This window comes from Odontesthes bonariensis, chromosome 2, assembly GCF_027942865.1.
Source record: "Odontesthes bonariensis isolate fOdoBon6 chromosome 2, fOdoBon6.hap1, whole genome shotgun sequence".
NCBI lineage: Eukaryota > Metazoa > Chordata > Actinopteri > Atheriniformes > Atherinopsidae > Odontesthes > Odontesthes bonariensis.
The window spans coordinates 14406265-14420341 of NC_134507.1; the positions used below are offsets into that span (position 1 = coordinate 14406265).

At 42.4% G+C, this 14077-nt stretch overlaps 2 protein-coding genes across 2 annotated transcripts; one reads left to right on the plus strand and one right to left on the minus strand.

The window, feature by feature from the left end:
• Positions 1 to 1464: 1464 nt before the first annotated feature.
• Positions 1465 to 6305, plus strand: gdf10a (growth differentiation factor 10a). Its single transcript, XM_075484262.1, has 3 exons — positions 1465 to 1889; positions 3455 to 4566; positions 4707 to 6305. The coding sequence occupies exons 1-3, from the start codon at positions 1655 to 1657 to the stop codon at positions 4896 to 4898; spliced, it is 1539 nt and encodes a 512-aa protein (XP_075340377.1). The 5' UTR covers positions 1465 to 1654; the 3' UTR covers positions 4899 to 6305.
• A 2410-nt stretch (positions 6306 to 8715) lies between these two features.
• On the minus strand, positions 8716 to 13026 carry znf488 (zinc finger protein 488). Its single transcript, XM_075484271.1, has 4 exons — positions 12930 to 13026; positions 12032 to 12254; positions 11527 to 11755; positions 8716 to 11303 (listed from the first exon to the last, which is right to left on the minus strand). Exons 1-4 carry the CDS (start codon positions 12938 to 12940, stop codon positions 10210 to 10212), a joined length of 1557 nt encoding a protein of 518 aa, XP_075340386.1. The 5' UTR covers positions 12941 to 13026; the 3' UTR covers positions 8716 to 10209.
• Between the last annotated feature and the right edge of the window lie 1051 nt (positions 13027 to 14077).

Below are 14077 nucleotides of genomic sequence, written 5' to 3' on the forward strand. Positions count from 1 at the left end.
TTTTATTTCTATGTGCAACAGAACAGTCATGTGTTGTCATATTGATGGTCTGTTTAATGACTTGTTAATAATAGAGAATGAAAGTTCACTGTTGAAAAACTATAATTTGTTTTTTGAAGGTTATAACTCCCAGTGAAACAACAGGGCATTTTTTTAAATTGTGAAGCCACAGATTTTGATTTTGCATAGTGATCATTCTCAAACATCACTCCAAAACCTCCCTGGATTTTTCTCATTATTTCTTTTCAAACATGCCACTTATTCTAGTGGAGGGAAAGGATTGCATGTATTCAGATAAATAACCACAGCAGTTAATCATGGTTTGTTTTCCAACCCCATATCAACATTCATGTGTTTGTGTGCTATGACAAAGCCATAAAGCATGCCACTGCAGCCAGCTTCTCCACTGTCGCAAAAATATGTGTACGCATACACAAGGCACACACGCACTTTCAAATGCATCTTGAGAATAATCCAGATTTAAGACCTGTCGCTCGTGTGGAACATAGTGAAAAGGAGTATCCTGTGGGGCCCCTGGGGGCCAGAAAGGTACTAAGTAGCTCTCTCTCTGTGTGCATGCAAGCACGTGTGCGTGAGGGTGTGCATGTGAGACTGTGTGTGTGCGTAGTGGTGGAGAGTGACCCGAGAGGCCCAGCTAGTTACAGCCTCTCTGCTGGAGACCACAACTTCCACAAAACAAGCATTGTTGGTACAGAACTCCAGACACCAGAGACACACACACTAGAAATAACACGTATACACACAAACATACAAAAATACATACACACCACAGACAAAACTGTGGCAAGTTTGAAACCCAGAAGAGGTCACGCTCTGTTTGCAATGAATAAATCAGTATGTCCCTTGAAATAGTCTGCAGTACAGCAGTTCACTGCAAAACACACACACACACACACACACACATCGTTGCAGCACACTGTACAAAATGTGGAGCCTTGTCCTAACAATAGCCCTTGGGTGGTTGGTCAGACTATTATTGTAGGTGTTTCTATGCTAATTATGTGTGACTGAGAGCATGTCAAAAACAGTTACTGGAAATAAGGGGTGAGATGGAAATTGTGAGGTAAAACTGCTTTGCCAGTGAAGAAAAACACACAGTTTGATGGGTTTCAGCAGGGGTTTTGTGTGACCAGTCTCGAACAAATGGACACAAACGCTGTTTTAAAACGCTCTAAAGCCACTGGATAAATGTCCTTGCTACACCAATGCAAAAGAACACATAAGACATAGGTACCATCATCATCAATATCAGCACTAGCAGAGAGAGAAGGGGGTCAGCATCATGACCTCCACTCCTGCCTCTTTGCTCTGCAGAAACCTCGTTGGCTGACAGGATTATACGTCAGTGCCTCTCAGCGCTCCAGTATAACCTCCTCAAGCCTCTGGCGGTCACACAGAGTGAGAAAGTAGCAGCTCCAACTCTTGCCCGGACCAGCCCATTCAGCATCCAGGTTCCTCACAGCCCGTCAGAGAGGAGGGAGACTGCGCACCGAGCACGACGCGGAAAGTTGGAACATTTGCGCACAGCTTGTCAAGAGTGGATTGATTTTTGGCGCTTCTTCTGGGTAGCTCGGACATTTTTCTAGACGGTTTGCATTTTTGGAATTAAAACCGAGTTCTCCTCAGCACTTAAATGACAGCATTAAGTATGATTTCCTCGCACCTGTTCCTGCTGATGTTCAACTGTTTCCTGGCCGCTGCATCGGTCGCCGGGGTCAGCGGTTTCCAACAACTGTCATCGAAACCATTCACAAGTGACCTGGATGAGGACATGGTCTCCCAGCATATGTACAGATTGTACGAGAAATACAACAAGGAGAACCGCCTCAAGGAGGGAAACACTGTTAGGAGTTTCAGAGCCAGCAGAGGTGTGTGAACAGCCTGTCTACCGTACCCAGACGAGTGATAAGGCTCCCTGTAAGAGCGCTATGATGTATCATTTTAGATTTTATTGTGAAACCAAAAATAGCCTTGTGAACCATGAGTGCACCTGTAATCCGCCACAAAAAGCAAAACATACAAATAAATAAATGCGCAGCCAGAAAGATCCGCTGATCCTCTTCAGGGATGGTTATTAAAAGTGTAAGCACTATGTGAGGCTGCATGGCTCAGCCTGAGTCTCTAAATAGGTAGGATCGTTTTGGAACAGTCTGAGAATGTATTTAAATAGTTTTGGGGATGATGTGGGCTCGCTGGGTTTGTGGCAGCAGCTGCGCCTCTTGTGCGCAGAGTCTGATTAGTTTCTCCAAACAGACGCATAAGATTCATGTGAGTCCCTGCGAGCCGTGCACAGTAAAATACTATACAGTAAAACCTCAGCAGCACAGGGTCATTGTGGTGGCTTCCTGTTGTTCCCAAAGGGCATGAGTGACTCCACGTCCTGGAGTCAAGAGGCTTAAAGCACAGTCGTTCCTCTCTGCCCGATGCTGCTTTTACAAACACAACTCACAGATATCCATATCCCACAAAGTTCTCAGATAGCATATCATAACACGTGTGTATTTTTACTGCAGAAACTTAATGTAATTCAAGGAGAGATGTAAGAGTTTTCACAACAATGTAAGACCTGTTGAAGCAGTTGATTATGTCTTGGTGTCTGAGCAGACGGTGCTGGCTGCATTAAGCTTAAGGGGAAGCTTTAACTGAAACTGAGGAAAGCATTTCCATATGCAGGCTGATTTTAAGGTAATGTATATCTCTTGAGTCAGTCCGTACGTCCGCTGAGCTCCTATACAATGAACAATAACTCTGCTGTTGAACTTAATGTTCATCATGAATATGCAGCTCTCTGCTCAACCCCCTCAATCCCTGCCAGTCAGATCCCCAGAGTCTGGTTCCTCTTAAGGGCACCCTCTGAAATCCTACCAAGGTATGAAGCAGCATACCAGTCACACACCTCAGTCATGCAACACAGTGTAAAGAAAGGTATTTAAATGTCTCAGTGTTGGGGGGGGGGTTGACCATATTAAATGCTTTGGCTCAGTAATGTACCACTTTTTAAACCCATTTCCTCTGGATTTGGCACTTTTAAGCTGTGTATTTCCTTTTCAGACACACTTTCTTCTAGAAAATTGATCTAAAATTGCAGGTAAGAAATGTATTACAGAAAGCTCAGAGAGCTGAGTTCAAACAAGGTTCAGTTCCTGGTTGCATTTCTTACACTGACTAAATGTTTCAATCCTATAATAACAGCCAATTATTTTTGTTTTAAAAGTCAAATAACAGCTAGATTTTCAGAAAGTACCTTTGGCTAATTTATCCCTTTCAAAACATGATCACAAAAGCACCCTGGAGATGCAAACTGTACAAATGTTTCCATATGTGATTTCAAAAAGAAGTTTAAAAAAAGCATCACTTTGTGGATGAAAACAAGAACTCATTGTTGATCCGTTTACCTGCCTGACTGACATTGACTGCTTGACTGTCTTTGCAGACTCCACTGACCACAGGATGATGTACCGACTCAACCTTACAACCCTCCTGGACTCAGAGGTCATCCTCTCGGCCACATTTCACTTCCTGTTTGAGAAGTACCCACATCCAAAACCCTGGTTCTGTAAACGCTTCAAGAGCCCATCCTGTGGCTCTGCAGCCATCCACTCTTCTCCATCCATCAGTTTGATACTTCGCTCTGTCTCTTCTGAGTCAGAGGCCAGATCTGGGTCAGTGGGCTCATTTCTAGGCAATGTGACCTTTCATCCCCACAGAAGAGGGGTGTGGCAGATGAAAGATGTGACCCAGGTCATAAAGGAAGCACAGGATCAGGGGCAGTTGTTGGTGTCACTTGAATTGGACTTAGGGCAGCAGCCCCATAAGAAACCAGAGGAGGTTCGGCCTTCTGGCAGCATGCCATACCTGCTACTGTATGCTAATGACCAAACCTTAGCAGAACCCAACAGCGTGGCAGCAAGCCTTCAGAAATATGATCCATTTAACGAGGGAGGAGAGCTCCCACACAGACATAATTCCTCACCAGAGTTAATAGGACGTGTGAGGAGAGAAACAAATCTGCTCTCTGATCCCATCCAAAACAATGAGCTGCCTGAGGTGGACTACTGGCTCGATGGATACAGGAAAGATGACGTGTGGGACAGCAACTGGTATCTGGCACTCAAACCCAAGCCTAAATCAGAGAGAAAGGAAAAGAAGAGAAAAATCCAAGAAGAAGCATATGTACCTCAAGTTATCGCAGAATCAGAAAGAGCATCACAACGGAGCAGCACAGACGATTCAACTGCAAAAAAAACAGAAGACAGTCACACACCTGCTATCAGAGACAGGCGAAAGAATGAGCGGAAAAATGAGGGAAAGGGTGGAAAGAAGCACAAGGGGAGTGCTAATACTCAGTCACCTGTTCTGAATTTTGATGAACAAACCATGCGGAAGGCCAGAAGGCGGCAGTGGGGTAGCAGCCAGCACAGAGGCTGCTCCAGGAGGAACCTCAGAGTGGATTTTGCAGACATTGGCTGGAGTGAGTGGGTCATAGCCCCCATGGCCTTTGATGCCTACTACTGTGCTGGCACATGTGGTTTCCCCATGCCACAGGTGAGAACATAAATATTGAACTCTCTATAATGTCTTACTTAGTTTCGTATTTCCTTTCTCAAGTTATTTTGAGTGATCATCTCAGCCTTTTATTAAATTGTTCTCATTTGCATCCATCTCCTGCACTTAAACCCCACTAGGTGTTGAGGCCGTCTAACCACGCCACCATCCAGAGCATAGTGCGAGCTGTGGGGATCATCCCTGGGGTTCCTGAGCCCTGCTGCGTCCCAGAAAACATGAGTCCTCTGGCTGTGCTCTTCCAAGATGAATCCAGGAACCCAGTATTCAAGATTTACCCCAACATGTCCGTCCAGTCCTGCTCCTGCAGATAGAAAGGTGGTGAGGGCAGAGCACAAAGCAGGGTGGCTGGGTAGAGAAACTGTTAACAAGACAGAAACGTACATCTGTTAAGTGGTTTCCGGATGCTGAGAAACAAAGACACTCTGCCCAGCAATATTCCTGAAGGAACGTGGGCTGTAGAGAAATCACTTCCATCTCCTCTGTCCCGCGGCAGCAGACTTGAAGAGACACATTGTCTGGTTTCTGCAGGGGCAGGACGAACACATGTAAAGTCAGTGCTCCACATGTCTAAGAAACCCAGTAGTTTTTATGCTGTGTTCGAAATCACATTGAGGAAGTCCATCGACAGGAGCATTAAAGGGATGTTTTCCTTTTAATCGCAGAAAGTTTTGCAAACAGCTCACAGTGAGTTCATGTTTTCTTTGAATACAAAGACTATAAATTAAAAAAATGAAACTTTTACAGTGTGTCACCAGGCAGCTCACATAGCAGCACACACATGTAAGAAATTATAAAACATTTCTCAATTTTTTTCATACTTGTTTACAACAATACCTTTTACATGCAACGTTGATTTATTTGACAGACAGGAAGGTTATAATACATTCTAGCTGTTTATATAAAAAAAAGGAACTTTTCAATGAACTGTAGAGGTCACCTGGAATTCATTTACACCCACCAACCCCCTCATAACTCCTCAAGAATGTTAGATTGAAACCATAAGTATTTTTCTATTTTTGAATGTGAAATATGGTTAGAAATGATTTGTCATACTTACTAGATTTTGTATTAGTATATTTTAGTATTTTAGAGTGTTTTGTACATGTATATTGATTAAATTATGAAAATTTAGCCTTTTATCATTTAGAATAAATAAGTAATTTAATCCAGCAATCTTTCTGGAATATTATTGTTTCACACAGCCAATGTTTTGCTTGGAAAATATCTGTGCATAACTTTTGATTCGTGGGGCGAAATTCTTTCTCAAAACAAACCTTGAAGGGCGCCACTGTTCCACCGTAGCTTTGTACAAAAGCAGGAAGGGTCCACTCAAAGATAGCTAACATTCCCTGAAGGCCCTTTGAACCCGTTATTACCCCACACCAAAGGCTCAGATGTCTGCTGTCCAACAAATAACATGACGGATGCGATTGCAGTGGATTAATGGTTGATGGGGGACGTAGGTATGCACCTATTAGGACGTCTGCCACTTGAGCTTCAGAACATGGAACATGGTGCACTTCCCCTTTTCTTCCCACGTGACCCCACTCCCTCATTCAAACACAGGACATTTTCAAGTGCGGGCTTTTCCTCTCAATAGCTTCACAGACAGATAATCTGAACCTCTTTAACCCCTCTGCTTGCCGATTCAACTAAGGAAGGTGACACGTGGTGCCTAAGCAATGTGTCAAATTGACAGTGAAATAATAAAGGAAACCATTTGACTATTAACCCATTACTTTGTGGCTCTTTTGTCTTGAGCCTCAAAAAGTTGGCAGAGTGCATCCACATCTGTTTTCAGCAAACCGCAGATGCTTTGAAGTTTGCCTCAACTGGACAGAAACAGTGTCTCAAAGATGGAGACATTTACTTGTGGAAAAGAAACAAAAGAATGAATTGTTTATTGCACTAGAAAATTATGCTTTGAAAATTCCTGGCATGTGTGCGTGGTGAATGGATAAAGTTATATCTAAGAATCAATTGTGCATATTTTCCTATCAGCACTGTTTTGTCCATTAGAAGTGCAGCAATTACAAGTGTTTACTATCTATGGAAATTATTGCAAGAGCCAAAGGAGATTTAGTGTGGTTGTTCTCAACAACAGATCAAATCCCTTTTAAGCCAAGGTGAAAACATGCATCAACAAATTGGATTCTGACACACAGAAATTTGGGAACAATGATTCATTAATAAGTACTTCCCTATTGATTCCTACTCAAGAATTATACTGTAAATAAGTGTGAGTTACTAGAGAACAGACTTGGAGATCCTCTCTCACAGTGTCACAATAGTATTGATTATTCATCTGTAAATCAGTCCTATAGATAACTGTCGTCATGACTGGATCCTGATAATGTTGAACCAGCCAGCACAATACCTTGCATGACTGTATGGCATATATCATCTCTGGTAAAGCGGTGGACCACACTGAGTGATGTGTTTGACACATAATCACAAACTGATTTATTACAAAATATTCACTGATGTAGGATTTTCCTGCCTTTTCTCCAGCAACTCGTCAGTATGTACCATACACTCATCTTTTATTAATTGTTGTGGAAGAAGGTATTCATGATTTTCTAATTAACTTCACTAATTAGCTTGGAAAATTAGGGCTTAGTAATTTCATAGTGTTAACAACAAGTTTGTTTCTCATTTGCTTTCTCTTGATAAGTCAAAACCTGTATGAACTTTATGAGCCTTAATGAAAGTCTAGAGCTTCTTTATTGCACGGGTGACCTCAACTGAACTAATAACTTTATGAGACTTCAACAGATGCACCAGGCATTTGTGATTTAGGCATCTGATAGTGAAGGTGGTGAAAACTTTTGAAAACAATAATTTTGTAAAAAAAAATATTTGTATATCATTTTGCAAGGATCTGCTTCTACTCCATAACATAAATTCCTTTATTTCTTCTGTAGAGTAAAAAAGAGGTCAAGATTCCTTTGATTTACGGCTAAAAAATAATTAAACATGGATAATGAGTATTTGATGTTAAACCAAGAATATCAATGGGGAAATGTAATAACTTGTTCCTGGATATAAAATGAAGGTCATGTCTATTTCAAGTTCAATTGATTTGATGCCCCTCAACAACAAAACAAAACGTATGTAGGAAACCATATAGCCTGCAACTGAGTACTCACATAATGCACTACGGTTTTATTTCAACATTTCCTAGTAAGACAAGCGAAAACAACTCTAAAAAGATTATCTTAAACCTATATTTGATGATGATGTAAAGGGACTAATGAGGGAGAGAGAAAGGTCCAAAATTCATGATTCAGTTTTCTCCATTCTGAGCAAGTGGAAATGTTCAGCAGCTACAAGCCAACTGTTTTACGAATGGGCTATTTATGGTCTAGCCTCCATTTAAACTACGATGATGACTATAATTAGGGTTATTATAAATCATGTTTACATTATGCCCTGGCTTCAAAGTAGGCCGGCCCAGCTATAATGAACACATCCACGTTCATTTTTTTCCTCATTTCCTAAATGATCCCCTTTACAGTCCCACAATCTGCCATTAAAAAGTGAACCCCGTGTCAACCGCAATCACGGTCACAGGAGAGCACTTTCAATGGTCTGTTCCAGCCGAGAAAACCACAGTAGTCTGGGCTCGAATGGCCCAATATGTTTAAAAAACTAAACGAGGCAAGAGGGGAACCAAGAACAATATTTGTTTTTCCATATGATGATGGTCCAATTAAAGGAGGGCAATGCAGCCATTATTAGACAACAGAGGATTTTCTGTCTCTAGCTATAATGGCCTTTTCCTCTCACAGTTTCTGAGCTCAGATAAGTAATAGACTGTTCATTAGGACATAGCTTTAATAGAGTGACACTATGCCTCCTAATCACCCATTCTATCGTGGGGGACTCTGGTTTTTCTATTTAAATATATTGTTCTGCTTTTTGAAGGTGTAAAATCTATTTTCACCAGTTTCCAATTACCTTTTTATTCAGGCTAGAACAAGGTCAGGTAATGGTTGAAAGCTATCTTAACTGGCTAAAGAAGTGATAACAAACATAATGTAGTTTTTACTTTCACAGATATTTTTTGATGATGAGCGATTGTTTCTTACTGATAATAATTATCCATGAAAATATTTGATCCTTGTATTCTTTCCAAAAGAAGCATTAACTTAACTCCCAAATGGCACCTGATGATTGTTGGATGATTTCAGTATGTGGACAAAAAGACTGAAAAGAGGAAACTTCTCGCTCCAACAAAAAGACAACAGTATTGTGGGGGTGCTTCATTTCCTCTTCCAGTACAGAGTGACTGAATGGGGTTTAAGTCTTTACTTTCCCATGAAATTCATGCTTTCTTCCTGCCTCCATTACGTGTAACAGAGAGGGGCTGTTTAAGTCCATCAGTCCACAGCCAAGTCTGAATGGGTAATAAGCTGTACATGATTGGTGGAGAAATGTAAAATCATAATTTCAAAGCAGTTGAGCTTGTGTTGTTCTCCATCCGGGTTTGTAGATGAATGATAGCGAACAAAGAAAAAACAGAGCTTGATTCCATTTTTGAGTTGCAGCCTGGAAATGAGCCTTTTAATGTACCGTTATTCTAGTTCTTTCATTCAAACAGCACGCTGACATGTAGGTTCTTTTTTTCAAATCATCAATTATGCAACCAATTGCCCCCAGCTGATTAATCATATTAAGATGATCTTTTTTTTTTTCTTTCAGATTTTACGTCTAAATATGCAAACATGATATTGGATAATAACATTTGCCTACACATTTCCAGAAGAGAAATCGAAACGTTGAATAAAGCCAGCTTCAAAACTCCTGTGAGATTTAGTTGACATATTTCGAGAAAAAGGTTTTCAGGGGATTGTTTTGTATCTCTTTATATCACTATCCAAATACTGCCAACAGCCAGAACAAAAAACATTTAATCTTTGCCAAACAATTTATGGAAGCAAACAAGCCCAAAATGTCAAAAAAGTTTTATGCCAGTAGAGTACTTGTGAAAAGCATAAAAATGGAATAAAATCGTCTTCCCAGTACATTACACAATCCTGATATCACTCAGGAAAGTATGGACACAAAGCACAGGCCCATTCCTCACACTGACGTCCCACACAGAGGGAGAAGGGTGGTCTTAGTCGCCGCCTGTTGGAAAAGAAAAATATTGACGCCCTTTCATTTGAACCAACATGGTGATGGTTGAAAATAAAAATTCAAAAAAACTCGACACGTCAGTTTCCTTTGATGATTTTTGATTTCCAAACAAATGCGCACGCTGACACGATCCACATCTCGCGCACAAAACAGAGCAGAGAAAAGCTGATCAATTAGAGAAACTGCGTCGAGATATTTCTGACAATCATGAGCTGTCCTCGAGGTCTCTCCGCCTTTCTTCCCTCCTGAATTCCATAAGGCACAAAACAATCATCAGTTGAACGAACACACAGGGCAACGGGACAAAACTGCAGTGAGATCAGCTTACGCGTACCTCTATCGTCATCTAGTGGACAGGCCGTGGTGGCCTCGTGTATAGCTATTTAACAGCTACCTACATTCATTGATATAGGCTACACCAAAGTCTCTAAGCTTAAATACGGGCATTGGAAAATAAATACAGTATTTGTCCCTTTTCTCTCAGTTATGAGAAGTCATATGTCTGGAGAGGTGGTGCCGCTCTCTGAAGTATTCATGGCAGATCGGGCAGGTGAGTTTCTCCTCCCTCCTCTTCCTCACCTGAGACTCCGCCGCGAACTCCTTCTTGTGATGGGAGCGCATGTGGAAAACGAGGTCTGAGGTCATGCGGAAGGACAGGTTGCATTTTGCGCACCAGTTCTGCACCGACACACTGAATGAGGTGAAAGTCGGAGGGAGGATCGTGAGGGAAGGTGTGCTCTGCAGCTGAGCGCCGATGTTTCTTGACCAGTGCTGTGGTGCGTAATGGAAGCCGGTGCCTAATGCAGCCGGGGAGGGTACAGACTGCAGCTCGGCGCTCATGGTGCTGGATGCCATCAAAGTGTTGTATCCCAGAGCAGTCCTCGAGGTAAAAGCGTCAGTCATCTCCTCCAGGCGGCTAGAGGGGGCTGTTGGAGCGCTGCTGAGATGCGCCTGGGGTTCGACAAGAGAAGTTCTTTTGCTCGGTTTACAAAACGCGCTTTTCTGCTCACGCTGGTCGTTAGAAAGGACCAGAGAAAATGCGCTATAGCTGCTCAAGCGAACACCAGAACCTTCTCCTGTCTCCGACCGTGTGTCCAACTCTCTGTCGTGCGTAAACGTCCCATTTGCTTTCCCAACATCAGTTAAATCATCACTTTTACGTTCCATTAAGTTCGCTTTGACCCTGTCGGTTTTCTGTTTGTCCTCAGAGGAAGAGGCGTCTCCTCCTACCTGGTCGTAGCCCTTACTCAGTTGTGTTCTATTGTCGTCGTTCGAGATATTCGTTTTTTCTAACAGAACTGTTTTTCGCCACTTGGGATAAAGAAATTCTTCACATATCCTCTTTCTGGAGGAAATCTCTGCATCCTCATTGCTGCCGGATTTTTTGTGCTCCAAATCTCTAGCGATGTTGTGGAAATCTGTCACCCGGCGTTGCCTCCTAATTTCCACATGCTTGTGCTCGTGAACCTCGCGGCTCCAGGTGTCACTCTTTGCTTGAGTACACAAGAATCGACGGTGAGCCACGAAGGGATACTCATTTTTGAAGACCTGGTTACATCGACCACATTGGAATTCTGCAAAAGAAAAGAAAAAAATCACATGATGTGACAACTTACAGATAAATCCATATTTGATGGGACACAAAATTTAAATAATTTCAGATTCACATATCAGCTCTCAGATGACGGACTTTATGCAGGATCTTTGTAATTAAATCCTTCATAAAAATGACCTCAAGCGAGGCACAGAAGCCCCCAACATCTTGACCTCACACTCCCAACTAAAGCTCTGTCTCACCATCGTCTGACCCTTTGGTTATGTCCGTGAAGCCCAGTAGGTGAGACAGCTCCTGATCGTACCACACCAACAGCTCTTCCTCCGGCCGGATGTGCCGTGTGGTCCGCACGTACAACTGACCCGCTTTGAGAAAGGCCTCTGTGTTCTGCTCTTCTCCGTTGCGCGCAGCCTGTACGAGCCGCAACCAGGACATCACCAGGGCCGAATTGCGCATGGCCTCGGGATCGATCTGTTGGCAAGAAATACTTAATTTTAGTTGAGCTCATATTTTCATGTTTTGTATATCTGTAAATGTGCCTTTGTTTGAATTATTTTATCTACGTTTTTAAATGTTTGTGTAATTGATATTTTCATTTCAAAGCAGCTTCGTGACTTCGTAAAACGGATTTTAGTTTTAAAAATCGAAACCACTCACGAAAGTGAGCCACTTAAGCTAAACTGTCATAAAGAAGTGTGAAGTCCATGTTTTCATGTTGCCTGACCTTTGACCGCATAACTGACTCACCCTGAATACGCAGGATTTCGCTCTCTTGTCGCAGGATTTCTGCGCTATGAAGGCGATAGTGTCGTAGAAAGTGTTTTGGAGCACACATGGACCAAAGCACGTGCCTGCAGGGATGCTGCGCGTCACCATCACACTGGTGTAGAGATCCGCTGGATGCTGCTGGAGGACTTTACTGTCAGTGGTCCAGATGGACCGAGGCAGGAGAGTGTGGTCCATTGTTAAACTGGAAGAGAATACATCAAGATCAGGTTTTCAATTAATCAACTTCACATGTTCTTCACAACATCATACTAGAACATGGGGAATTTTTGCAATTCACTGCTTTAATCGTCTGACAAATGCTATTCAACCATTTGGATTCCCTCTTGTCTGCGCATAATTGTGTTATCATGCAGGCGAAAGAGGGGGGAAAAGATCATTTGTGTGACGAAATGCATTTCTCTTTTTCTTTTTTTTTATTCTTTTCAAAATGAAAGATCCCACAGGGAAGCAGGCGCAGCCGGTGTCGAAGCAAAATGATTTCTAACGTTCTTTGTCTCAGTTTTTCACTCGGTTACTCCTTTTGTTTCCGCATCTGCCGTGGACTCCAACTGTCCCCTCTGTGCGCTGGAGAAGTTCAAAACGATTTAAGAATTAATGGACATCATGAACGCACGTAAATTACTTGACTGTCGATTTTCCTCTGTCCTATCAACAACGAGTGACCCTGCAGGGTCTTTCGGCTTCTACCTTTTTAAAACGTTGTCAGCTGACCGCGCAACATCGTAACAGAACGATCTGGTTCCAGTCTGAAAATGCCAGCTTTCCAATGCGAATGGATAACTTTTGGTTGTAAAATCGGGTACTTCTGTGAATAAAGCAAAGGAGAAGCAATGAAGAGTGTCTCATGTGGACTCACCCGCCAGACATGGAGGAGGATGTTTGTGCCGCGTGGAAGTAAGTTGCCGCAGGTGCAGTGGACCTCGGTGACGAAGCCCTGTCGTGTTGCTGTGGCGAGTTACTTCTCCGACTGAATCCCCCTCCGCACTGTCGTCTCTCTCCTCTCCTGCTCGCACTTATTCCCTTCACAGAGCGCGCTGAAGCGTGGCGCATTGATTTCAACACGTGCGCGCTCACGCGTACACGCGGGCACACACGCTTTTAGTTTATCCTCTAAATTTCTCCTTTGTCTTAGTTACAGTCACTTCGGAGAAGGGGATTCGCGAGGGTGTTGGTACGGAGAGAAAAGTGATGACCTGGATAATAATACACATGTAAGCTCCTTTAAGAATACAGTGCGTGCTCCGTCCAGATGTGGACACATTAACTCAGTAAGAGACAGTTTGGCATCAAGTCTCCCCTGTGAGAATGTGTATTTTTGCAAAGTAAGTTGATTTAAAAAAAGATAAGGGAATAGTAGTAATACAATACAAACACAACAAGAATAATACAGCGTAATGGACTTCCTGAGAGCAATTACTCACATGATAATCATCATAATGATTTCATGGAATTATTTTGACTTTCGTGGTCCTCACTGCCAGACAATGCACTGACTGCTCTTTGTGTATCTGACATCCTCATTCCACCCTAGCCCCAGCACAAACATCTATTATGGGTTGAAAATACAGTTTTTTGGTTCTGGCTACACCAGAGTGACATCAGTGGTTGAAATGGTCCTGATGTGGGCAATGGGAAAATTGTAAAATTGGCCACAATGTCATGACATGATGCAGGGTAGTCGGGGCTTGCCATCGGGAGAATGCATTATTCATAAACTAAATGTTTGTGCTTAATGAGCATTTAATGATTATTCTGCATCAAAGCTTCGATTTGGGTAAATTTCCTGCTTGTTTCCGAGCCAACTCACTGTAATGAGACAGTGGAAACTCATAAAATGCCTTGGAGGAGGCCGCTTTGGGTGAACTCCAACTGTCAAAGAGCCGCTTTATGGAATAGCTGAGTTTTCTTTTGTTTACGGTAGTAAAAGAAGTATTAAGATTCTTTAGTACTAGTAACACTTTAAAACGAGAGTGCAAATCATGTCAGTATTCTTTATTTTATATG